At 50.7% G+C, this 26,334-nt stretch overlaps 1 protein-coding gene across 2 annotated transcripts in view; it reads right to left on the bottom strand.

Moving 5' to 3' along the window:
- Window positions 1-4,200, bottom strand: part of CYSTM1 (cysteine rich transmembrane module containing 1) — a 77,330-nt gene extending 73,130 nt beyond the window's left edge. The window contains exon 1 of one of the 2 annotated variants that reach the window (XM_049649362.1): window positions 3,997-4,200. In XM_049649362.1, the coding sequence (XP_049505319.1) occupies window positions 3,997-4,096 (100 nt within the window). In that variant the 5' untranslated portion in view covers window positions 4,097-4,200. The remainder of the gene's footprint in view (window positions 1-3,996) is intronic. The other variant, XM_049649363.1, reaches the window with a different exon arrangement.
- Window positions 4,201-26,334: the final 22,134 nt, after the last annotated feature.

Here is a 26,334-nt window from a genome sequence, read left to right as displayed (position 1 = left end):
AGTCACCTCTAGGGACTTGATTCTAGGGAGCAGTGGAGCACTGCTCTAGGGAGCACTGATTCTAGAAGCAGTGGAGTGGGACAGTGGATGAGAAGGAAAGAAAGCCAGGACATGTGTGCTATGGAGCTGGTCACTGCTGTGGGCAACCGGGGCTCTGTCCGCTGGGACCTGCTGAGTGCACTTCAAAACTTCCACCAAGTATCAGAGAACGGAGCCTCTATCTGCTAACTCCAGCCCCTAACCTCCTCACACTTGCAGGCCCCGGTGCTTGCCGTGGGCAGAAGGCAAGAGCTGTGGGGGGCAGCTAAGCCCAGGGGCTTCTACCTGCTCCAAGCTGGTTGCCAGGATGCCAGATGAGTAAAAGGTGGGTCAGAAGGATGAGAAGAGGGTCACCAGAGGTTTCTGATACACGCTCATTCAACAAGTATTTATTGAGTGTCTCCTCTGGGCCAAGCATTGTGTTGAGCAGTGGAGATAGTCATTGAGAGCCAATCCCTGTCCTTATGGGGGAGACAGCAACCAATTCAGTGACTGACATATATTATATCAAGAAGAGGTAAGCGCTGGGGCGCCTGGGTGGCGCAGTCGGTTAAGCGTCCGACTTCAGCCAGGTCACGATCTCGCGGTCTGTGAGTTCGAGCCCCGCGTCAGGCTCTGGGCTGATGGCTCGGAGCCTGGAGCCTGTTTCCGATTCTGTGTCTCCCTCTCTCTCTGCCCCTCCCCCGTTCATGCTCTGTCTCTCTCTGTCCCAAAAATAAATAAAGAACGTTGAAAAAAAAATTTAAAAAAAAGAAGAGGTAAGCGCTATGAAGAAAAATTAAACAGGGTAAGAGAATTATGAAGAGGAGGGTGGGGATATGGCTCATTTTGACCACCAGGAAGTTTCTCAGAGAAGTTGATGTGACAGAGAATGAGCCAGGTGGATACCTCGGCAAAAACATTCTAGGCATATGGAACCACAAGTGAAAAACCTTGTGGTGGAGAAACATGGGAGGTCAGCTCACTGGGGCTGGAGCAGAGCGAGGGGCAAAGCCTGTAAGATGGGGAAGAGGGTCTGGCAGGCCTTAGATACGAGTTTGAATTTTATTCTGACTCTGATGGGAAGCCACTGGAGGGTTTGCAGAACAGTTATAACTCGGGCTTATGTATAATATAAAAGCTATGTGGGGAACACCTGGGTGGCTCAGTTGTTTGAACGTCCCACTTCAGCTCAGGTCATGATCTCACGGTTTGTTTGTTCGAGACCCACATCGGGCTCACTGCTGTCAGCCTGTCAGCACAGAGCATGCTTCAGATCCTCTGTTCTCCTCTTTCTATGCCTCCCCCACTTGCGCTCTCCCCCAAATAAATAAATATTTTAAAAAAGGTATGTGGGGTGCCTGAGTGGCTCAGTTGGTTAAGCATCTGACTTTAGCTCAGGTCATGATCTCATGGTTGGTGAGTTCAAGCCCCACATCGGGCTCTGTGCTGACAGCTCAGAGCCTGGAGCCTGCTTTGGATTCTGTGTCTCCCTCTCTCTCTGGCCCTCCTCTGCTCATGCTCTGTCTCTCTCTGTCTCTCAAAAATGAATAAATGTTAAAAAAAAAGTTTTAAAAAGTTATGTGGGATACCATTACACATATATTAGAATGGCTAGAATTAAAAAGAAAAAATGAAGTGCTAACGACTAGTGCTGGCAAGATGCAGAGCAATGGCAACTCTCACACAAGCTGCTGGGAATGCAAAACGGTGCGGCCAGTTTGCGGAAGAGTTGGCCAGTTCACATAAAGATAAACTTACACTTGACTGTGCAACCCAGCGATGCCGCCAAATGAAATGAACCTTACGTTCACATGCAAAGCTGTACACAAATGCCTGTGACTTTATTTACATAATCGCCAAAATTGGAAAGAATTCACACGTCCTTCAACTGGAGGCTACAGTGTGGTACATCTGTGTGAGAATACTACTCAGCCATTAAAGCAAATGAAGTGTTGATAACACACAAGACAACCTAGAAGGACCTCAAGGGCATTCTGCTTAGTGAAAAAAAGTTCAATCTCAAAAGGTTGCATACTGTGTAATTTCACGTATATAATAGTCTCAAAACAACAAGACTATAGAGTTGGAGAACAGATCGCGGTGACCTGGGGACAGGGAGGCAAGTAGCGAGAGCGGGTACATACAGAGAGGCAGCACCAGAGAGTCCTTCTGTGGCGAGGTAGCAGTCCACCCCTTGACTGTGGTGGTGGAGATGCAGATCTGTACACGGGACTTAAGTGCATAGAGCTATGCACACGTCCATACACACAAATGAGTGCAGGTTATAAATGGTGAAAATGAATCAGGTCTACAGTCTAATTAGCAATAATGTACCAACGTCAATGTCCTGGTTTGGTTATTTTCCAACAGCTCTATATGAGATGCCACCCATTGTAGGAGGCCATCCAATGGATGGATCTCTTAACTTTCTGCATCTTCCTGTAAGTCTATAATGTCTTCAAAACTAAAAATTTAGAAACAAAACTCTGCCAGGTAAAAAGTTACAAAAGACTTTTTTTTTTTTTTTTTAATAGGGGACATTTGCAAATGGATGGGTAGCGGATGACACTTGGGAATTGTTGTCAACTTCCTTGTATGACATGCTCATCAGATGTCCTCCTTCCTAGGTAATAGATGTTGAGGATTTATTTTTATTTACTTATGTATTTATTTTGAGAGAAAGAGAGAGAGAGAGAAGGCACAAGTAAGAGGCAGAAAGAAAGAGAATCCCACAAAGGGCAGAGAGAGAGAGACAGAGAGACAGAGAGAGAGAGAGAGGCGGTGCTCACCCAGGGCTCATGTTTTACCTGAAGAGGGTCTTGCCCTCACCCAAAGCGGGGCCTTGAACCCACCTGATGTAGGATGCAAACTCACCAACTGTGAGATCATGACCTGAGCTGAAGTCAGATGCTTAACAATTGAACCACCCAGGAGCCCTGTGTTGAAGTTCTAGAAGTACTTCCAAATGGTTCAGCCAATATATATGCCTATGTATATACATCATTTTGAAATACAGCAAAAGGGAAACAATTATTGAATCTAGGTGGTGGGTTTATAGGTATTGACTAAATTATTCTTTTAACTTTATATTGGAAAAGTTTTGTTAAAAAAAGTTGAAAGAGGGGCGCATGGGTGGCTCATTCAGTTAAGCCTCTCTCTGACTCTTGATTTCAGCCCAGGTCATGGTCTCTCTCACGGTTTGTGAGTTGGAGCCCTGCATCATGCTCTGTGCTGACAGTGCAGAGCCTGCTTAAGATTCTCTCTCTCCCTCTCTCCCGGCCCCTCCCCTGCTCTCTCTCACTCTTTCTCTCAAAATATAAATAAAATTAGAAATTATAAAAAAGTTGAAAGACAGAAAACAAGGCATGAACTGCTGATAATGTACAATAGGGATAGATATCACAACGTCGTGGTAAGTAAAGGAGCCAGATTCAAATGACTACCTACTGAAGGATTCGATTTTGGAAAAGTCAAAACTATAAGGATAGCCATCAGATCAGTGGCTGCCAGTGCCTGGGGATGTGGGGGGAGGGGTCGGTCACTAAAGAGCAAGAGGGACATTCAGGACTCGATGAACATATTCTATACCTTGATTGTGATGGTGGTTACATGACTGTGTTTGTCAAAACTCACAGAACTTTACACTAAAAAAAGGCAAATTTTAATATGTGTAAATTATGCCAAAGGAAAAAAAAAAAAAAGAGGAGGGTATCATGTGAAAACCATTAAAAGACAAGCTACTTGAGGGCAAAGATCTTATCTGTCCTACGTTTGTTCACTGTGCTTATAACATACTTGACATCTAATAACAACCGAGTAAATATTAGCTAGTATGTGTAGTAATTTTTCTACCCTAATTAAGCCCCTGCGTCACAGGGACCCTGGGCTGTGCAGTGCCATGTGATACGGGCTGGGCACAGAGCACCTGCCTGACGGCTGCTCATTGAATGGGTGATTTGGCCTTGTCTTACTTACATGGGTTTGACGTTATCCCTGCTGCGCCCTCTGGAACAGGGAGGTCCTTCAGTGTCCCGTATTCTGGTGTTCTCTGGCTGGAGGGAGCTCTGTGGGCCATCTGAGAGACCAGCAACAGCTCCAGGAAGTGACAACTGGCTGCTCCAACAAAAGCGGAGGTAAAGGAATTTCCCTTTCTCTGGAGACTTGTAAATCAAAACCAAACTTCCTTCTCCACAGACTAGCTCCTTTTAAAAAGAAGGAAGAACTTATAAATTCCCTTTGCAAGCATAAAATGCTAAATAAACATGATACTTTGTTTTCCAACATAATAATAACTACCATTTAGTTTTCTCAGTGCCAGGTCCCTTTATGGATGCCGCGTTATTCTCACAGCAGCTCAATGTGGTGGCTGTTGTTAGGAGCCCATTGCACAGGTGAGATAGCTGAGGCTCAGAGAGGCCAAGGGACTTGCCCTTGGCCACAACCTGGGGTGCTCGGCCAGCTGACCCTGCACTTACTGCTCTACCATGTGGCCTGTCACAGAGTGCCCTCCCTCTTGAGCCACTAGCCCTACTCCCAGGGGACTGCTTTTATGTGGAGTCACTGTGGGCTCAGCAGCACCTTGTGGGCCATGGAAGTCTCTTCCTCTGGCACAGAATGGGATATTCCCCCCGCAGTGGGGGTGAGGGGTTGCATCTAGGTCAAACATGGAAGGCAAGGGGAAGAGTGAGGGTGAGGGAAGGGAAGGGCAGGGAAGAACATGCAGAAAACACCAGATGCTCTTTCTGGCTTAAACACACACACACACACACACACACACACACACAGAGGCATTAGGGAACACAGATTTTTATCACAGTTTGTTAGAAGGGAGAAGCAGGAGGGGGAGGAGAAGGCTGTAGAGTGAGAAAAGGTTTCTATCTAGACGTCAGATTTGGGTCCAAGGTCTGAGGATACTGACAGGAAAGATGGCAACGATGGTAACAGTAATCACTGACCCCGGGCCGGGTGCCGAATTAAACACCTGAGAATGATCTCAGGTAGCTTTTCTATTATTTCCATTCCCATTTTCAGATTAGAAAAGTGAGGCCCAGAGAGTACATACACTAAATGATAGACAGATTTGTCATATTAAGTCAGGAGGGACACACATGAAACAACAGTAGTTACCTGAGGAGGGTGCTGAGTGTGACAGAGGGAGAGAACTTTAGCTTTGTACTGCATTAAGATTTTTTACAATGGGAATGGTATCCATGGATGTGCACTTAAAAACAAAGGGGGGTGGGGTGGGTGGTTCTACAGACTGTGTCCAAGGATCCCATAATTAGTTTGGGTCAGGGTCTTTGAGAGGAGAGCCCTCAGTCCTTAACCAACCCGGCAGCACGCCTTTCAACGAGAGCGCGCACGGTTCTGGCTCCCCCACATTCCCCATGGGGCAGAGAGAGGAGGAAAGGACTTCTGAGAGGTGTTGGCTTTCCCTGGGCTTCCTGGGGGGACTGGATCGGTCACGCGTCTCGCCCTCGCGTTCCAGCCGCGGGGCCCGCCCACTGTCACGGAGTGGACTCCCGGCCAATCAGACCCGGGTGATGCCACGCCGGAGATGAGAGTGGCAGGAAATCAAGGTCAAGGCCCCGGACACAATGGGGCCATTGTCCATCTCCAGTCAGTTGACTCTCAAGCAGCAGTTCCCCATCCACCCTCGCTCCTTCTCCTCTTCCCCGCCCCTTGCCAGGAAGTCACCTAAACCCCCTGCCTCCTTTTCACAGCCGCCGCCCAAGGGAAGCCACAACAATCTGAATCCTACCCTGGACGGAGGAGCTTGGCCGCCCCTGCATGGTCTGTTATGTCCACCAGGTGGCGACAGAGCACCACACTTCCGAGGGCGGGGAGGGGAGGGAGGCCGGGCGGGGGGCCAGCCGCTCACTTACTGATGGGGTGTGGGGGACCCTGCCCTTCCCGCTTTATCAAAAAAGCTAAGTGAGGTCATACTTTCCTTCACCTTTTATTCTGAGGTCACCAAGGTCTGGAAACTCAAGGGCTCTTCTCTCAGCAAATGGCAAAATGGCCGTGGACTGCAGCCCTTTCCTTGATGGAGACGAAAGCTGAGGGAAACGTCTACTACGCAAATCACAGCAGGTGCAAATCACAGCAGGTGAAACTGACCACCGCTATGGCCTCGATTAATCAATTGGCTGATTGATTGATTATGTTACGGTATAAATGTTACCTCCGAAAGGCCTCCTCCCCTGTCTCAATGATGTCCTCCCATATTGTTCTGCCCCAAAACCAGCTGTAGTTTTCCTTCTTGGCCTGTATCACAGTTTGTAATTGGATACGTATTTTATTCTTTTCCACCAGAATATATGCTCGATGAGAGCAGAGTTTGGGTCTGTTTTTGTTCACCAGTGTATCCTTGGCACCTAGTACAGGATCTGGCATACAGCAGGTGTTCAATAAATATGAATGAGTGCCCTATTGAGCCCTGGGTGTGGGACAGGGCTTCACGTTCCAGTCAATTCTGCGTGTGTGAACGTACTTCACGTGTGAATGAATGGGCCCAATGAGTGGGTGGGACCCGCCCCTGACTATCAAATTAGAGAGGCATGCCCTGGAGGCATTTGGGGGTTAAGACTTCTGGCTTCACAATCCCACCTCCACCCCTCACATGCTGGGCAACTTTGCAAACATCACTTAACCTTTCTGAGTTTTAGTTTCCTCACCTGTAAAATGAAGATGAAAACGGCCCCTGTCTTCTGAGGTTGTTAGAGGGATTCTGAGAGATAATCATGGAAGGTGCTTGGCACAGGGCCTGGAACAGAGTAAGCACTGGGTGAATATTCAGTAATACTGTTATTGCTGCTGTTGCTGTTGTTGGGGAAGCAACCTTCACAGAGGCCAAAGCCCGAGTGCTCAAGACAGGTGCCAGCCAAGGTGAAGGGTCTGAGGCTGAGAGGGCCGTTCCACTGGTACCTGTCCCTTGTAAGTTCTGGTTTGGTTTCTTCTGCGAACTGGCGCAGGAAGTTGAGGCTGATGGGGGCCCGTCCCTACCTCCGATGGCAGGTCTTATCCTCAGATCAGGGTCAGATCTGCTCTGCTGCAATCACCACTGGGGACACCCTCTTGCTACATCTCTGCCTCCCTGGGGCACTGTGGGTCCAGGCAGGCTCTGGCTTACTGTGCAGAAGTCAGGTGGGTCCAGGCCCTAGGGGCAGTGATGAGCAAAGTTATTTTGTCTCCGCCCTCAAAAAGCACTCAGTCCTGGAGGGGAGGGGAGATGGTGATTAAAGCAACACTTAGTACTGCAATAAGGGGACAGGACAAGGGCCTGGCCTGAGCCATTCCCTCAGGAAGTGACTGGTGGGTTAGGACCTGAAGGATGGGGATAAGGAGCTATCCAAGAAGACCCTTCCCTTAAAGCAACCCCTTCTGGGGACCACTCCAATCACCCAGTGGAACATCAGGCCCACCCTGGGCCAAGCAAGTGGTTGGAAGGAGTAGATTAAAAACAAATGCACCCCAAGTACACAGGTTCCTCCTGAGAGCCCCTGCCCTTCCCTTGTGTCACCTGGAGACACGCCCACACCAGGTGAGGCCCCCAGCCCATCCCGGAGGAAGGAGGAAGAGCCTTTCAGGGAGGTGGGCAGGAAAGACCTTCCACAGGGTCTGAGAGGCCTCTGAAGTGGGACACCGGCAGCCTGCTCACCTGGCTCAGCATCCCTGGCTGCTACAGGGGGGTCTGCAGCCTCTCTGCAAAGTGGGCTGGGGCCGAGCCAGTGGTTCTGAGTGTCCCCACACACCAACCAGCCACCAGCACATCGGGGGAGCTGCGAGCTACCAGCTTTGGCAAATTACTCGACCTAAACCTCGGTCTCCTTGTTTATAACACAGGGGCAATAATAATAGCGCCAACCCTCATAAGGTGGTTTTGAGGATTTAGTAAGTAGACGAACTATCCTGGCACATAGTGGGCACTTAATAAACATTAGCATTACTGTGGTCCGGAGAGGTTAAGTAACTTGCTTAGAGTCTCAGGATTCAAACCCAGGTTCCTTGGACTCCAAAGCCTATGTTCCTGGGAGGTGAGGGAGGTGGTTTCAGGTGCCCCAGGCAATGTGGGGTAAGAGCAGGAAGGAGTGGGGAGGCAGGGAGAGAACCCCCCCCCCCCCGCCAAGGGCAGGGGAGGGGGTGATCACCAGAGCCCTGGCATCCCTTCTTGCCAGCCTGAGCCACAAATCTCTGGTCAACTCTGCCCCCAGGAGTCTGTGGTGCCTGCTCCCTCACCCACTTGGACCTCTTGGGCTTGCCCCCCTCCCTTCTTTCTTTTTCCGGGCCGAGTGCAGTAATCTCAACTAACAAAAGTGACCATGGCTACTCTGACGTGTGTGTGACGCCGACACTGGCCAGGCTGTGCCCCGTCAGTGTGCCAAGCTGAGCTCCGGCCCCGTCCCACGTGCCAGAGTGCACTGGCTCTGCCACCAACTCCCCTCTCCATGAAATACCCAAGCAGCCGTCACTTTTGAGACACGAATCAAGTGTGTTATAAGCACAATGAACAAGTCTAGGACAGATAAGATCTTTGCATTACGAGTGTTTGAAATAGCTACAGGGGTGGGGGTGTTGAGGATGGAGGAGCTGTAGAACCTTCCGGAGCCCATCCTATTCCTTCCCCAGCTCTGGGAGGGTGGGCCAGGCCCTGGGGCAGAACTGGGCTTAAGATGAGCAGGAGATCAGGGGCGCCTTGATGGCTCAGTCTGTAAAGTGTCAGACTTCTGCTCCTGTCATGGTTCATGAGTTTGGGCCCTGTGTTGGGCTCTGTGCTGACAGCTCAGAGCCTAGAGCCTACTTCAGATTCTGCGTCTCCCTCTCTTTTTGCCCTCTTTCAAAAATAAATAAACATTAAAAAAAAATGAGCAGAGGTCAGATGGGCTGCAGAGTGCTGAAGGTATTGCCCAGTAATGCCCTGGGGGTGAGCTGGCGTGGTAGGGCAGGAGCAATGTTGGTCCAGCTTCATCCACCCTCTACAGGCTCCGGAGTCAGTCAGACTGGGTTTGAGTCCTGACACTGTCACTTATAAACCACGAGGCTGTGGGAAGTCACTTAACTCCTCTGAGCCTCAGTTGCCTCGTCTGTAAATTGGGGTTAATTAAATGCTCATTAAATTAAATGTGAGGATTTAAAAAGACAACCAATGAAGAATGCGCAAGCATCGTGCAGACACCAAGCAAGCCCTCAGTACACAATCTTCTCTGCTGTGGCTGCTGGTACTGTCATTGATGACGGCTCTGAGACAAGGCCACACTGAGTTGCAGAGTTTGGCCAGCCTCCAGATGGGGGTCAGCCAGGTCAGCAAGGGGAGGTTCCCTCCCTGCGCAGTCGGCTGATGACACCAGGTCCTTGGGCCTGTTACAGAAAGCTCAGAGGTTCTGGAAAGGGGAGTCACCCACCCCAAGCTCACCCCCAGCATCCCACCCCTACTTACCTGGCCAACCTGTGAGGTGAGATGGGGACCCCTTCTCCTGAGGGAGCCTAATCTGTCTTCCTTCTCACTGATTCTCTGTATTTAACTTTTGCCAATGCCACAGACCAGTTCCGGGAGCCAGGGAGAGAGAGGGGAGAAGGTGTGAGCTGAGGGAGGGGTGAGGAGATAGAGGAGGTTCTCCAATGTATAAAGAGGGAAGGAAGGGGGCATCTCTGTCTTTTTAATCTCAGGCAGAAATTGGTGACATTAGGTAGTGTACTTAAGATACCTGTCCCTATACCCTGCCACCCTCCTAGGAAAAGTGCTGCCCTCAAAAGCATGACACTGTTGGGGTGCCTGGCTGGCCCAGTCAGTAGAGCATGTGACTCTTGATCTCAGGGTTGTGAGTTCAAGCCCCACGTTGAGTGTAGAGATTACCTAAAAAAAATAAAGTCTTCTTGTTTTTTTTTTTTTAAAAGCATGATACTGTTAATTAAAGAATGGAAGCTTTAACAATGAAATAAAAATTATTAACTGAAAACAGAGTCTGCAGTCCAGTTGGCCAAACAACACCCCATTTCCAGGGCTGGGGGCTGTTGCTTCCATATCCTAGTGTCTGTCCTCCCTTCCAGTCTCCCCTGAGAGGAGGCCAGGGCTGGGCTGGTGGAAGGCAGCAGTGCTAGCTTGCACTCAGGTTGAGGCTGAAATCTTGCCTTTGGGCCCTTTCTAGAAATATCAGCCCGAGCAGGGGCCTCCTGAGAACCTGATAGCTCCAAAGTCCTCTTCCTCAGGCAGGATTTTCCAGCTCCTCCTACATACAGGTGGGGCCTCTGACTCCATTTCCACCCCGCTCCCCTCCATCCCTACCCAGTTGCCCCAGAATCTGGAGAGGGAAAACTCGGGCCTCCAACCTTCTGAGGGTCTGGAGGAATCTCAGAGGACCTGGGAGCCCCCACTCCAGCCTGGCTGGGCAAGGAGCAGGCAAACTCCCGGGGGGAAATTGGCCTTGGCCTCAGTGCATAGAGCCTCTGGAACTTGCCGATCTGAGCTTTGATTAGGCTGGAATGTTCCCGGTCCGGTTCACAGTGATGTCCACGGGGAGACTGTGGGAGGGTGTCTGGCTGTTCCAGGTTCCTCAGGCTTGGAAACTCACAAGCCCTGCCTTTAGGGTCTGTGATTTCTGGCCTGACCACCCACAGCCCTCTCCTCTGGCCTCTTGCCCCACCTCCTCACCCCCATTTCTCAGCTGCCTCAAAAGGACTTAGGCTTCCTGGTCCCTGCTTATAATGCTCTACCTCTGGTAGAGGCATAATGCCTCTACCACTGGTTATCACTTTTGTCTCTCTAATTTAATTCCTACTTTTTCTTTAGGATCACCTCCCTCCCCCCCCCGGCAAACCCCAGGAAGCTTGCTGACCTCTCCCTCTCCCAGGCTGGGTTGGCTGGCCTTCCACGTCACCTAGCACTCATGCTGCATCTCCAGAGTAGGTGCCTTGTAACGTATCTGTCCCCTCTCACTACTGCCACCTGTCTGAGGACAGGGCTGGTGCCATTGCTGGGCACACACAGGACTTGCGTGGGGGAAGGTGCTCCCCTGGACTCTGTGAGTGGTGATCAATCTCACTCATGGCTTTAGGAGTTCACAGTTTATCGTGTATGTGGGGGGTGGGAGCGGAAGTGACTCCTGTCTCTTCTCTAAGTCCTGCATTTGAGACCCCCTTTCTCTTTCCTTCAACCCCAGCCTTGTCATAACCTAGTAAGGGCTGTGGAGGTGGTGCAGCAGAGAAGTTAACCACAAGGCCACATGCCAGTTGAAGGACCTTGAGCCGGGTTTCCTCTTCTGTAAGATGGGCAATTATGACACCTTCTTTGTGTCGCTTTAAGGACTGCATGTAATAATCCCCAGAAAGAGCCCCTTCCCTCCCCCTGGCTACTCCAGACAAGGGGTGACTCTCTTTCCCATAGGTCTGTGATGTCCTCTGGAGAGGGGAGGGAACCCTCTGGTTGCTGGTTGGGTATCCTATTCCCCCCTTGTCCCCACCCTATCCCCTCTGTAGGGCCACGCCTTCCCACAGTGCAGAAGCCAGGGCAGCTCTGGGACCCGTGGCAGTGGTGTCCAGGGGGAGCTCCTGGACACATGGGACCAACAAGTGGCTTCTGTGGCAGGCTCTCTGCCCACTTGTGTTTGGCTTAGGGCTTCAAAGGCACCTCTGATCTTGTGGGTGAGTCCTCAATCTCATGGCTGCCTGCCTGCCAGGTGCCAAGGTTTGGGAAATCACTACCTAGGCCCAAGGTGGAGGGCAGAGTCAGCCTGGGCATCAGGGGAGCTCAGCCACCGGAAACATGGGCAAGCTGCCACCTTCCTGCCATGATATCTGGAGGCCTCACTGCCCACCATCAGGCCACTAGCCCCAAGACCAGAAAAACAATTTGTGTGGAGGCAGGATGAACTTGACCAAAGGTGGAGGCCAGCATGGCACCCACCCTCTATCCAGTGCTCCTCCCTCCACCAGCTCAGGGCCCTAGGGGATATATGTAGGAGGGATGGATGGTACAAACCCTGGAGACAGACAGGTGTCAGTTTTAATCCTAACTGGCTGTGTGTGACCTTGGGCTAGTGACTTCATTCCTCAGAGTCTCAGTCTCCTAGATTATAAAATGGGGACAATGACAGCACATCTCTCTTAAAAAGTTGTAAGGACTGAATAATAAAATTCACATAATTCATCGAGCTCAGAGTGCACATATCAAGTGAATCATAAATGGTGTATTACTATTATTATTTGTGTTTCCAGGATACTTTAATACTGTCCAGCCTAACAGAGTCAGAATTTCTTGAACATTTATAATACCTTACAAAGGAGCTCAGTGAACTGAACTGAGAGGAGAAAAGGGCCCACCAGGCTCTAAGGCAGGGTCAGCGCTCCTTCTCTGCCCCTACCCCTTGCCTGGAGGCCCTAGTGGTTGTGCCATTGTCCTTACCATGTTCAAAAGCTCAGGGAGGTCTTGTTCCATCTTCTGCATGTGGGAAACTCAGACAAGTGGGCAGCCCTGCCATTCAAGGGCCAAGAGCCCTGGCCTGGAGGCCATGGGGGACGCCAGCTGCTCAAGAGTGGGGTGTGACGCATGCCTGGCCAGAAAAGTGATAACAATGGTCACACCTTTGCTCAGCGCCATGCTCCTGGCTTTGCAATGAGAATTCTCAATTTTTCTCTCCACAAAGGTGACTCATGGGCAGTGACACCAGCAGCAGAAGCGGCCCTTTTCCCTGTGCTTGGGGTCTCAAGGGCACCAAAATTCAGCTGTTTTGTAGCAGAGAGGAAGCTGAGAGACCCAGTTCCCTTACAGCCTGAGCCACGGAGTAAAGCAGGTCCATGTAGCTTTCCCCTAGATCCCAGGCTTTGGCCTCACAAAGGGGAGCCACCCAGGGGGTTACACCTGCACCCTCCCACACATACACATCAGGATCATCCACATCTGTAAAGATGCAGATTCCATCTTTACATTCCACAGTGGCCCCACATCCTGAAGCAAAATGCAGAGGACATGGCTGCCTGAGGATCCAGGCCACCTCATCTACTGAAGGCTGCTGCTGGTTAACCTGTGGCAGTGGCACTGGCACCTGCGTTCAGCTGAGGGATGCTGTCATTCCCAGGCAGGCCACCCTGCAGTGCTCTCCTGATGACACCAAGGAGGCATGAGAGAGAGGCTATCCCCAAGGACGGACATCAGTTGGTGGCCCTGGCCACACTGTTGCTCCTTGAGCTGAGGCCGGAGTCGAGCTCCCACAGTGAGCAGCGCTCCCCCGCCCCCCAGCCTCCAGCCATGGGTGGTATCGGACTCCCTGCTGCCATGCGGAAGGAGCAGAGGGATCCTCAGCTTTCCCTGAGCCAGTCTGAAGGTGGGACGGGCCATGGAGGGGCTGCCTCTTGCCTCTGTGCCACGGTACTGGTGTTCCCAAGGGAGGCCCCCTGGGTGTCTGGGCAATGCGGTCCTTACCTGGAAGCAGGGTGGCCTGTCCCACCCAGCTGCAAGCCAGGATGCCGAGTGGAAGAGGAGCCAAAGCCAGGTGGGTCCAGGTGTCTGGAATGGCTGTTTTGTTGGATGAGTTCCAGGCCAGGGGCTTTGCTGCCCCTCTCCTGAGGTATGGAGCGTGGGGACTTATCATGGCCAGCCCTTGTATAATGAGGTGGCCAGAGAGCCGGTGGAGTGGCAGGGAGTGTGAATATGAATGTGCCCAACTTCACTGCTCCTCTCCTAGGGGTTCTTTTTTTAAATGCCACAGTCCAGCTTTTCCGATGGAGCTCAGGAGGCGGGGCCATAGTGGCCCCACATCCTGAGGCTCCACCCCTCTATGGCCCCGCCTCCTGAGCTCCACCCCTCTACTGGCCTGGAAACTTGAGTCAGTGGCCATGTGGGACACTGCAGCCTCCTGGCACCACTTAACAGGCACCAAGGAAAGGTGCCTGGCATCCTCAGAGACAGAGCCATGTGGAGGCCCTGGCAGATTTTTTGGGTGTGGAGGTGGGGGACAGGGTCTAGGAAGGAGCATTCTGGAGGAGCATGTTTCAGGAGGAAGGTAAGCACCATACCAGATTCCAGTCTGCTCCCTCCTTCTGCCCCTCCCACTCGGACTCTCTCCCTACCCTGTTTACACATGCTTAAAGGATCCTGTGATTCTCTTTATCATGGCATATAATTCTTTCCCCTAAGTCTGTCTCCCCTATGGACCATGAGTCTATGAGGTGGTACTATGAAGATGGCTGGAGTTAGCTTTTCTTCTTCCCTGTCTCCCTAGTACTTGCCACAGGGCCTGGCACATAGTTGGTGCTTAATACACATTTGGTAAATGAATGAATTAAAGAATAAATTCCTCCATTAGACACCACGAGCTCTCTGAGGGCATGGACCACTTCTTGTGTATTTTTATATCCCTGCCCCGGGCATGGTGCCTGGCACAAAGTAGGTACCCGCTAAATCGTGTGGGATGGAAAATTCACCGGGAGTGAAAGTGAGGCAAGAGGAGCCTTTGCAGGTGTGTTAGTGAGACTCATACCTTTTTTTTTTTATTAAAATTTTTTTTTAATATTTGTTTATTTTGGAGAGAGAGAGACAGAGTGTGAGTGGGGGAGGGACAGAGAGAGAGGGAGACACAGAATCCGGAGCAGGCTCCAGGCTCTGAGCTGTCAGCATAGAGCTTGACTTGCAAGCCGTGAGATCATGACCTGAGTGGAAGTCAGTGGCTTAACTGACTGAGCCACCCAAGCTCCCCGAGACTCATATCTTTATCCCTTGTCATCTGTGAGGCAGGGAGAACAAGGCTCTCTCCTCTAGGTAGCTCTCCTGGTTACAAAGGGCTCCCCAGCAGGGCTGAGAAGGGGAGGGTAGTGCTGACTCTAGAAGCACATAGGAGGAGAGCCTTGGGTGGGCTGAACTAGGGGTGATCTTCCAGGCAGGTTGTTGCATTCGGGTAAGTGGGGAAGCCCTAAGGGAGCCACATGTGAATAGCACTCACTTCTGGGAAAGCTCCAAGAAGAGCTTGGGTAGCAGCACAGTCGGTATCTGGGCCAGGACCAGAGGTTGTGGCCATGCAGACTGTTCACCTGATACTACTCCAGAGCCTCCTGAGGTTGGGGACTTGGAGCCAGGGCTCCCACAAGTGCCACTCTTCAGACGTGAGGGTCTCATGGTCATATGAGGCTCTGGACTTCAGGCCATTCCTTGCCTTCACAGAGCCAGGAAGTCTCAGACACACATGGGGAACTGGACAGAGGAGCCACGGGTGGGATCCTGTGCCAGACTTGCGGCAGACGCCCTGCATTGTCAGCAGAGCATGAGCACTGTGTCCTGGGAGGCAAGGCTTCCTCAGGGCCACAGAATCACTCAGGCTTTCTGATTTCTGAGCCCACCTTCCAAGTCCAGATAAACTGAGGAGGAGGATGTGAGTCTCCTGGGACCCAAATCCTGGATACTAAACAGATTTTGGAGTTTGCACCTCAACCCCACATCTCAGAGCTTAAAAGCAACTTAGGTCATTTAGTGATCACCCCTCCTAGCTTACAAACCGGTGTGCTCACTTGGGAACCTCTCCCCAAAGGTTTGTCTGAGCATCTATCTGACCATCATGAATTAGAATAAGGACTGACACATGTCCGCCCTGGCAGTCATACTGTGGAAACCTGTGCTAAATGGTAGGATTTGAAACTAGAGCTTATGAGCAGATTGAGACCTCATTTAACACTTATTCCTTACTTTGAGGGTTGCAAAAACCCCCAAATCTAACCAAACCCAACCAAAATGTGGGTGACTATCAGGCAACTAGAGAGAGTGCTGTTTCAAAGACTCCTTTTGAAATGAACCATAAACTTGACTTTCTTTTATTCAATGACAGAAATATTTACCCAGAACGGATGCAGGCTAGTGAGTGGACACAGAAAGGATTACACGCGCGCGCGCGCGCGCGCGCGCGCGCGCACACACACACACACACACACACACAGACAACTATCAAGTTGGGCAGGGACATTTTTGATAAAGGCTGACTTGGGTCCCAAAGAATGATGCACTCTTTTTCTATGCAAACAGCTTATCATCCAGGGATGCCTGGCTGGTTCAGTCGGGGGAGAGAGTGACTCTTGATCTCTCAAGATCAAGAGTGAGTTAGAGCCCCATTTTGGGTGTAGAGATTACTTAAAAGTAAAACCTTTAGGGAAAAAAAAGATGAAAGATCCCCAGAAATGCCAAGGTCAGGGGTGGGGGCTAGGGAGGTATCCTTCCTGAGCCGCCCAGGTCTTAGGCTGCAGGCCACAGATTTAAAATACGGTCCTCACCACTAGCTGACCCAGAGCAGAGTCGACGTGTGCAAATGTAAACCCACTTTTTTGGTTTTGTTTTCCTAAAGCCAAACACGGCCGCTTCGATAGGAGACGGACCGCAGCCGGGGTGGCGTGTATCTCGGAGGCCGGCTGAGGTCCGAGTCGGTAGAGGCCCGCTCCAACAGGTGCAGGCGCAGAGCGTGCGCGCCGGCGGGTCTCAAGCACTCGGCCGACCGGAGCCCCCGCGCCGCCCCGAGCGCAGCAGAGACCAGCCCGCGCACCGCCCGCGGCCGATTCGGGGGAGTGGGGAGAAGGTGGGGAACCGAGCTACGTCCTCCCTCGCCCCATCCTTAAAAGCCAGCGTCCTCCATTTGCTGCGCCCAGGGTGCGGCCTACTCAGTCACCGGCCCCGCAATCGGGGCAGCCGTGAGAGCAGAGCCTGGGCTGCCAAGAGGCCGGCGGAGGGGCGGGAAAGGAACGCGGGGAGTCGGCCGGGAAAAGCCCCACGCGCGCTGAGCCGGGTGCGCTGGCGGCCCCGCCACCTGTGCGGCGCCCGGCAGCTGCGCCCAGCCCAGCCCTGGGGCACCTGGAGAAACCGGAGCCGGCCTGAGGGCGGGGCTACAGTTAGCGGCCCGGCCGGGCTGCGACAGCAGCGGGAGCAAGAGGCGGTCCTGGCGGGCGCATCTTCCCCGGCCGGGCCTCTCTGAGCGTAGCGCCCGCGCGCCCCGGGCGTCCCAAGGGTGGCCGGGCACCTTATTCGCCCCCTGGCGGCGCCGGGGACTCGCGGGGCGGCGCCGCCGCCACCGCCGCGGAATGAGCTGTCCACAGCAGCACTGGGCGCCGCCCGAGGTCCCGTAAGAATCAATCCGTCCCGGGACTGCAAACCCGGAGGCAGGCCGCCCTTGGAGGAATGGAGGAACGATGGAACGCGGCATCTATGAGGTTTGGGACTTCCCCTGGAACCAAGTCCTCCATATCCCGCGTGGGCTTCTCCACTAGCATGATGACGGACACCCAGGGATCTCATCCCGTACTGGTCCTCCCTCCCCTCACCCAATCTCTCTGGAAATAAAAGCCACCCTCCCATTCTCATCCATTCTGGGAAAGGTCCCCGTATCTCCCCTCTTTTCTGCAGTGATCTGACAAAGGTAACCTTGGCAGACCTAGCCACACTCGGACCTGCCACACCCAGACCTTAGGGCAGGCGGAGAGCTCTGAGGCAGGGCTAGGAGGTTATCAGAAGATCAGCATTCAACCTGGTGCCCACTGGGAGCCTAGCACTGCCCTTAGGTTTTGTAGGAGATAAAAGTCCTCTTGCCCTCTAGGTACTTCCAATCTCAGAGGACAAACACACTCAGGAGACTATTGGCACAGAAGTGGCCCGGCAGCAGGAGCTCCAGGGGGAGAGCATGGTGAGAGCCGGCTGGAGTATGAACACTGGAGCCATTAAAATTTTCCCAGTGGACAGTTATTTGGAAGGAGAGGGAAGGTGGTAGAGAGGATAGATATTCCTGGTCCAATCTGGAGTGGAGGGCTGGTGGTAGGAGAGTTAGGGTGGTCAATCCTAGAGGCCCTGGTAAAGGCTGGCTTCTGCAGTGGGAAAGACAGAGGGAGAAGGAAGAGCTGGAAACTGGAAACCCCTCTGGGGAGCAGCAGCAGAGTCTTGCTCTGATATGCTGTCTAAGGAAGGATGCCCCTTGCACGGTTCTGAGGGGCATGTGTGCTGGTGGGAAAGCAAGGTGGTTGGGTCATACACTACCAAAAAAAAAAAAAAAAAAAAAGAAAAAAAGAAACGCTTGGGTTAGATGTAGAGGTTTTTGCCAGGAAGGAGGAAACCCAGGTTATGGAAGAGAGAGAGAACAGATGCTGGCGGCAAGGTCCTAAGGGGAAAAGATTAAAAAGAGTGAGGGGAAGGGGCCAGTGAAGCAGCTCTGCGAGAAGCGCCAGGCTGCCTCCTGGGGAAGAGGAAGCCCAAGGGCAGTAGGCTGTGTGAGGGACCAGCAGGGGGCGCAGGGGCCTCAGAACCTCAAACCTACTAGAGCTGCCTATAATTGATAATCTGGCTGTGGTGTTTCTTCCCCCTTGCCCATTCCCTTCTCCTTATCGAATTTATCTTAGGTAATTGGAAAGACCTTTTTGTGGCAAACCCAGAATGAAACCAGAATGAAACAGGAGGCCTGATTCAGCCCTCCTGCCCAAATTTGTCCAAGTCTTACGGCTGCTGGGATCTTGCCTCATTTTTGACTTAGAAAGCCATCTATCTGGGAGCTGGAGACAGACAGACCGCTGGGTCCTGTCTCAGCAGCATGACTTCCCACTTGGCCTTGGCTTCCAAAGAGGCCAATCCATGCCTGGGGCTGGGCTGTTTCATGGTGACCTTTCAACCTGACTCTGGAACAGGCTCTGCTGGGGCCATGAGGGCAAGCCTAGCAGACAGAGACTGAAGAGCCCAGAAACACAGGCACTGGCTATGTTGGCACTTCCCCGAGGAAGATGGGGGTAGACAGCCAGGAGAGTCAGGAGCTGGCTGTCTAGAGCTGGTAACTGCAAAGATGGCTTTGGGGAATGGGACTCCCCTGCAACCCAAGAGTCAGCCGGGGCAGGCTGTATATGATCCTCCGACATGGCAGCCCAAGAGGAGGCAGAGGGAGAGGACAAGCACTGTCACCAAATTCTGCCACAGTGAGTGCTTTGTCACAGCACTCCGCAGGAGAGGGCCAAAGGAAGCACCATTTGGAAGGGTCAAAAGTCTTCTAAGAGTGGGGTAGAGTTCTGGTGTGTGCACAAAGGGCTCTCTGGAGAAGCGGAAGGGTTCAGGCCTAGCAGGGACCACATAGGCCAGTGCCCCCTTGCCCAGGTGTCTTTCCCTTTGCAGTCCAATCACAGCTAAAAGAGAGCTTCCATTTACTCATGCTCTGCATGAATTCCTTCAGGGTTAGCTACTCTCCACTTTCTCTCTCTTCTAGCAGGGGCCTATTTTCATAGGGAGAAGTATGCCTGATTTCTTCATACATGATGCTTATCTGAGTGCACCTGAGCATCTGTATCCCGTCACATCTGCTGCCATTACCCCCTGCCCTTGGAATATGTCCCATAGGGGGAACATAGTCTCTCAGCCACCTTTCCCTGCCACTCCTTTTTAAAATTTGCAAGCACAGGGGCGCCTGGGTGGCTCAGTCGGTTGGGCGTCCGACTTCGGCTCAGGTCATGATCTCGCGGTCCGTGAGTTCGAGCCCCGCGTCGGGCTCTGTGCTGACAGCTCGGAGCCTGGAGCCTGTTTCAGATTCTGTATCTCCCTCTCTCTGACCCTCCCCCATTCATGCTCTGTCTCTCCCTGTCTCAAAAATAAATAAAGGTTAAAAATTAAAAAAATAAATAAATAAAAATAAAATTTGCAAGCACAGCTATCAATTTCTAAGTCCTTACTATGTGCCCCACACTATGGCAGGCATGTTAGTGCATAACCTCATTTGTTCCTCTTAGCTCAGAGATCCCTCATCCCTACTCTTTGGTTCCGGGTCCCAATCCCAGCCAGGTACAAGAGGTTGAAGTCTGTTCCCTAAGCTGATACAGAGGACACAGTCCAGTCTTGGCGTCACTCACTGTGGGGTGGCTCAGTAAATATTAATTAACTCTGAGGACAACTGCACTTTGACTCATCTCTGGCTAATTAAATAAACCTACCATGTAAATCAGCAAAGGGGACAAAGAGATATTAGGCTGTGCTGGAAAGAAATTGGGCTGAGGGACAGTTTGGCCTTAAAGTAGAAATCTACGTTGGCCTACTCTGGCTCTCTTTGCGTTCTTTAAAGCTAGGGCCAGAGTGGTGGGAATGAGGAATGTTAAACCCACTTCTCAGAAAAAGCCTCACCCCCTGGTGTCCCGGAGAGATGGGAGGAGGAAGGCAGAGCTACATGCCCACAGGGTCCTGCATGCCCAGGAGGATATGAGCGTTTTCTAGGGAACCAAGACAGAACTGCCCGGCCTTCTCCCTCTTCTCCCATTCCATCTCCATCTCTGAGGCTTCACATCCCAATGGTCCTGGGTAAGCTGTGGGAGACCTGGGGCCCAGGAAACACATGCCATGAAAGGCCCTTCCAATAGCACCTGGCAGTTTCCAACTGGTGGGGCTGCCAGGCGCCTCACTGGGCTCTGCTTCCTTTTGCTCCTTCCTAAAGAAAATGAGCCATGGCAATGTCCCAGGTTCTCTGGAGGCCCAGCTCCCACTCTGACTTAACCTCACCAGGCCTGGCCTCTACTCTGTCAAATAGGGGAATAGCAATGTCAACCTCACAAGGGGGAGCTGTGCACAAAGTAAGGGCTCAGTAAGTGGTAACTGATGATGATGATGATGATGATGATGATGATTGTATATGGTTCATAATAGCCAACTATATCCTCCAATAATGCTGGGCTGTCTTGAGATATAGTCAGGGTAGCTACTGTATTTGAGCCTTAAGCTTTCACTTTGAAGGTGACTATTCTTTATATGGAAAAAGAACATCATCTCAAAACAATGTCATGAAGTGAACAGGTAAGAATAAAATGAGAAAATGTAGGGGCAGGGGCAAGGGCACAGTGAGTGTGTGAGTTGCTGAGAAAGGATGTAACAGTGTGCCCGCTCCCCTCCCCTCCAAGTCCCTCCCTGCAGCCACCTGGGAGCCCTTGCCCCTCACAACTTGTGTCCCTCCTCCTCCCCTGGGCTCATGTTCCCACCGCTAGCATGGCTCAGAAGGTTAAGACCAACTCTGGGGGCCTGTGGTTCATAGCAAGCAGATCCCCACACTGTCCTGTACTAGGGAGAGCCACACCTGTCACCTTGGTGGGTCACAGGAGTTCTACAGGGTCCCCTAGATCTGCCAAGCAGATGCAAGACAAACATTTACATTCAATGCACTGGAAGAGATCAAATGTGGTTCTCAAAAAGCTCAGACTTGTAAGCTTTGGAGAAGGCCCAGGTTTGGCTCCTTTTAACTCCAAACAAATTCTTGTGGGATGTTGCAATTACTTGTGACAATCCCTCTCTCTCCCTGCCTAGGACTTTGATTTTAGATTTAGACATGTAAAACTGGGTGGCTGGCTGGGCCTTAAGCAACATGGGGGGTAGGGTGGGGAATTGCTAGGGAAAAATCTTTGCAGCATATCGTATTTGAAAGAAAGATCTCAAGGAATCAGACACTGTAGCTCTGTTTGTGTTACCAGAACTTTCTCCAGCCACTGGTGGCAGATTTTCTGTCCCTGAAATTGGTTCACTATGCTGGAGTGGCTCATTCTGTCCTTTGAGACACAAATGTCTAGGAATCACTTTCTGTAATGGACTTATGTTAGAATAACCTTCCAATCCCTGTAACAAATTCTGCAGTCCTTACCCTGAAATCTTATCCCCGCGCTAAGTAGCAGGTAAAGATTTGTCAAGGCCACAGGTGATATTTTAGTGGTAACTCGTGCTGACCTGACCCCACGGGAGCCTGGAAGCAAGAGGACGTGATGCAGAAAGAGCCAAGTGGACGTAGTAATAGGAGAAGAACATGGCTGGACAAAGTATGTCTGGGTGTCGGGGCCCTGTGGACTTTCCGGGTACCGAGTATGCATGCAGACACTTTGGAAAAACTGCCTATGTCTTTGTGTTGCTATTGTACATTTCCTGAAAGCACTTCTGGGGGTGAGGCAGGGACCTGGACCCCATGTTAGGCTCCTGTTTTCCTACTTCCTGGCCACCGTGCCTGGCCTGAGAACCCACACAACTTTAGTTCTGGCTCCTTTGGCTTTAATGGTAGCAACAAAGTTGCTGAATACTGCTGTCCCTGGAAGGGTTTTGAGCAGAAGGACCTTCTTGCTTCACCCCTAGCCCTTTGCCAGTCAGCCTGATGTAGCAGCAGCCTGCCTCCTGAAGCTGGTGCACATGACAGAAATCAGGGATCAAAAATGGCTACGAATTCCTAGATGCTCTGTGGAGGCCAGGCTCGTGTGCAGAGCCATGAGTTGGTACCTTTTGGCAAATCAGTGGTAATAAACTCTTGCCTTTAGTGTGGGTAGTTGGCATAGACTCACTAATACTACTACTATTCCCTTAAATACCCTGTGAGTTCTTCTTTCTGTCCATCTTGTTGGGACAAAGCTTAGAAATGACGTGGAATAATATGAAAAGAGAGATCAGAATGAGGGCTTGTGTTTCAGGCCAACCAGATTCCCAGGGAAGTCCGACCAAAGGAAACATCAAGCTGTCCTAGTCTAGATAAGAAACACTGCAATTCCTGAGGGAGCGAGATGAGAAGGGAGATACTGGGAACGGGATGTAAAGGCAGGGAACAAAGGAGATAGGACAATCCCCCTGGAGCTCTTTGGAGTCTTGGAAAGATAAAGCTTGGAATGCCTGCGCAAAAGCAAATGCTCAAGTGCTTCACCCATATCTGAGTGGGAAGAGGGAATGAATAAGCTAGAATCATAGGACATGGCAATAGGAGGATCTGGTGGCAGGAGGCATCAGCCAAGGGCTGCTGAGGGGATTGCAGGAGTCAGCAGAAGAGAGAATGTCTCCCCCAGAGGCCTTTCAGAACATAGCTGAGACATTCTGTCTCTGGATGAGAAGACTCAATACTGTAAAGAGATCAACTCTCTCCAGCTTGATTTACATAAGATAAAATTCCAATCAAAATCCTAATAGCACTTGTTAAATGAAACTGGGCAAGCTGATTGGAAAGTACATCCAGAAGGATAAAATATGTAAGAATAATAAAACAATTTGGGTGGGAAAAACAGAGGAGGAAAATACATTGTATCAAAACATACTGAAAAACTACAAGTGAAATGGTGTGGTACTGGTCCAAAGAACATGAAAAAGTTCAATGCAGTGGAATAGAAAATCCAGAGACAGTCACATGTACTTATGGGAATTTTAAATATGATGAGTGGTATTTCAAGTCACTGGGGAGAGGATAGCCTATAGAATGATTCTGGACAACATGTGACCCTCTGGAAAAAAAAATCTAGATTCCTAATGCACATCATGTATGAAAACAAATTCCAGATGGATTAAAGAACTAACACAGAAAGATAACTATAAGAGAAATACAAGAAAATATGGGAGAATATGTTTATTATCTAAGGATAGGGAAACCTTATTTAAAGACCATAAATACCAAGGCATAAAGGAGAAGACTGATACATTTGATCAGAATAAAAAGCCTCTGTATCACCCAAGGAACCATTAAGGTTGGCCTGGACTGAGGGGTGGCTTGATCTGACCAGGAGCAGACTGAGAGACCAGATGGCCTTGTCTTTCCCCTCACAATTCCTTCTCAGAAGTCAGGGTTCAGGAAGAAGCCAATAAACACCAGAGGATGGCCACTCCCCACTGTCCATCATCCTCAGAGCCCTATAATCAAGAGATAATTCAAATCATAGTTACTAGGAGCCAGTCAAAATGAATGGGTGAAGGGGAGCAGGGTACAGGAGAGGAGGTGGTGAAGCAAGATAGGAGGCCCTGGGTGAGGAACAGGAACAAGGCTGCCTCTCTGGCAGACGTCACGTTCTCAGTCCTTAGGCTCATCTTTCACAAAGTGGATGTGGCTCAGGCAGCTCCTCCCAAGACCTCATTTCCCCCGCACAGAGACTTTTGGAAGAGCATGCTGAGAAAATGTCACCTTGTGTGGGCTTTAATCACTTCCATGAGATGCCTCAGTTCTGTGGGGATCAGGGCAGTCTTGGGATGATGGCCCTTGCCCAGACCCCCAGTGGCAGCGATGATGGATGTGCCTATGTCCTTGGATGAGCTGGGTGGCCTTGCATGGTCTGATGGCCCCAAGTCAGAGGCCTGTGTCGTGGAGACTTGACTATTTCACGTTTGGAGAACAAAGCCCTCAAAACAAAGTGAAACTCTTGTCCCATGGAGCCTTCTTCAGACAATTCACTCTATGAGGATCAGGCTCTACTCTTGGAAGAGCCCTGGGAACCACTGTGCTCAGCCACTCTCAGTCTGTACTGCCCACTTGTGAGCTGACTCTGAGCTCAGAGCATGTTTGCCTGATTTAGGTAAGAGGACAGTCAAGTGTTAGGAAACCTCTACTGCATTCTGATGCCACCCAGTAAGCTGGGTTGAGGACATGGACCTGAGGTTTGAGAGGAGGGATAAAAGTCTCAGCAGGGAGGCAGATGCCATTTTCTAACATGAACAAGAAACTGCAACAAGGAATGATGGGTATTGAGAAAAAGTACGAGACAGAATCAGGACTGCCTAGAATTGGGGCATAGGCTCAATGATGGAATCATATTACAAGAAGCATCAAATAATCAAAGCCCCAAGTAGGCTTTCAGAAATGTTCAGGATTTGTAGGGTGAAGAGTAAGGAGTAAATAAACACAACTGGAAGTACAACCAAGGCACCTGACCCCTCAAGAAAAGATGCCACAGGGGTCAGGAGAAGCCACTGGTTTCCAGGAAGTTAAGAAATAGACCATGGGTCTTAGATTTAATGTCTTCAAAAGGAAAGGAAACAACTCTATATCAATGCACAAATTATGGCTGACTACCAACTATGTTCCTCCGGACTTTCAAGTGAGGGCAACATAATGAAATTCCCACCTCCCCCACCACCGTGACGTGACCACCAAAACATACCTCAAGAAGCACCCAACCCTGCCTCCTACTTCTGAGAGGACACCAGATCAGAACCCTATGTGGCATAAAATATGGCAGTTTAGAGGGCCTTATAATATCGTAACCACACTTCAGGGAAAAGAGGGGTTATTTAGCTATCTCAAAACCCCCAACTTCCTGAATGGATATAGCAGGCTCCAACCACCCAACACAGGTCCAATATGCAGGGTAGCTCTCTTTCCTCAAAGCCTAAGCAGCCCTTCCACACCCTTTTCACTAACAGTCCTGTCAATCAGCCAGGCTGAGGGAAGAAGCTTCTTAGAGACCCCTAGAGGAGGCTTCTATTTCCATTCTCAGATCAGGACCAGTGATTCTGAACCTATTTGAACTGTGACTTCCCTTGAGAGTTTTGAAGAAAACTATGGATCCTCTTCTTGGAAAAATGTACATTGCACATACAGGTAAAATTTTGTATAAAAACTTCAGCTTTACAGACCCCCCCAAAACACCAGCTTAAGAATTTCTGCCAAAGGCAAATCACTCCTTTTCTTACGCAAGAGCTGTTTCCCAGGGCTGATTAACTGCTATCTTATATGTCCAACAGGTGAATTAATATTCAGCATTGACCTCTAGTCATCCCACACCCTTGGCAGATGGCAGAGTCTCTGCTGTTGCCTGTAGCCAGAAGGAAGCAGAGTCTCTAGACAGAGACCACATTTTGTTTTTTAAAAAAGCACTCTAATCCACCACCACCACAAAACCTCAGACACCCCAGGTCTAGAACAGAGACACTCAATAAAAGACCAAAATAAATCTGGTCCAGTATAAAACGAGGTCTGTGAAGAGAGAGCCACAGAGTGATCCTCCTTGGACTGGCAGGAGAAAGAAAGGTATGAATGAGGGTAGGCCTGTACCTAGGCTGAAACGGGAAGGGGTCAGAACGGGTTCCCCTCCCTTTAGCTGAATGCAGACTAGCTATTTATTCTAGAGGCATCTGCTCTTCTCATGGTTCCTCTACCTAGAATGCAGAGGCTGCTGGAGGCAGTGCTCCTACTGAGTGTTCAAGTTCCACATTTTTCTCCCTTTTTCCAATAACAACCACAACAATACAATGACAATAAGGATAAGGATAAGGATAGCACTTCTTGAACATTACTGTGGCAAGAGCTGTGCTATAAGCTCTTGACATAAATTGTTTCACTTAATCTTCCCAACAATCAAATGAGGTAGGCACTATTATCCCATTTACAGATGAGGAAATTGAGACTAGGAGAGGTTAGGCAGAATTGCTTAAGGCACAGAGCTAGTGAGTGACAGAGCCTAGATTTGCACCTAGGCCTGATTTCACACCTGATACTTTTAACCCCCACGCTAGGCTCCTTCCCCAAAGACCAGGACTCACACAAAAGCCTTGGAAATCCTCCAGAGTGACAGCCTGGTCTCCAAGTCCTTGCTTCCCATTCCCCACCCTCTGCCCACCATGCAGCA

This window comes from Panthera uncia (genome assembly GCF_023721935.1).
Source record: "Panthera uncia isolate 11264 chromosome A1 unlocalized genomic scaffold, Puncia_PCG_1.0 HiC_scaffold_17, whole genome shotgun sequence".
Classification (NCBI taxonomy): domain Eukaryota; kingdom Metazoa; phylum Chordata; class Mammalia; order Carnivora; family Felidae; genus Panthera; species Panthera uncia.
Note: the sequence above shows the minus strand (reverse complement) of the source record. Positions and strands in the feature narration are given on the sequence as shown.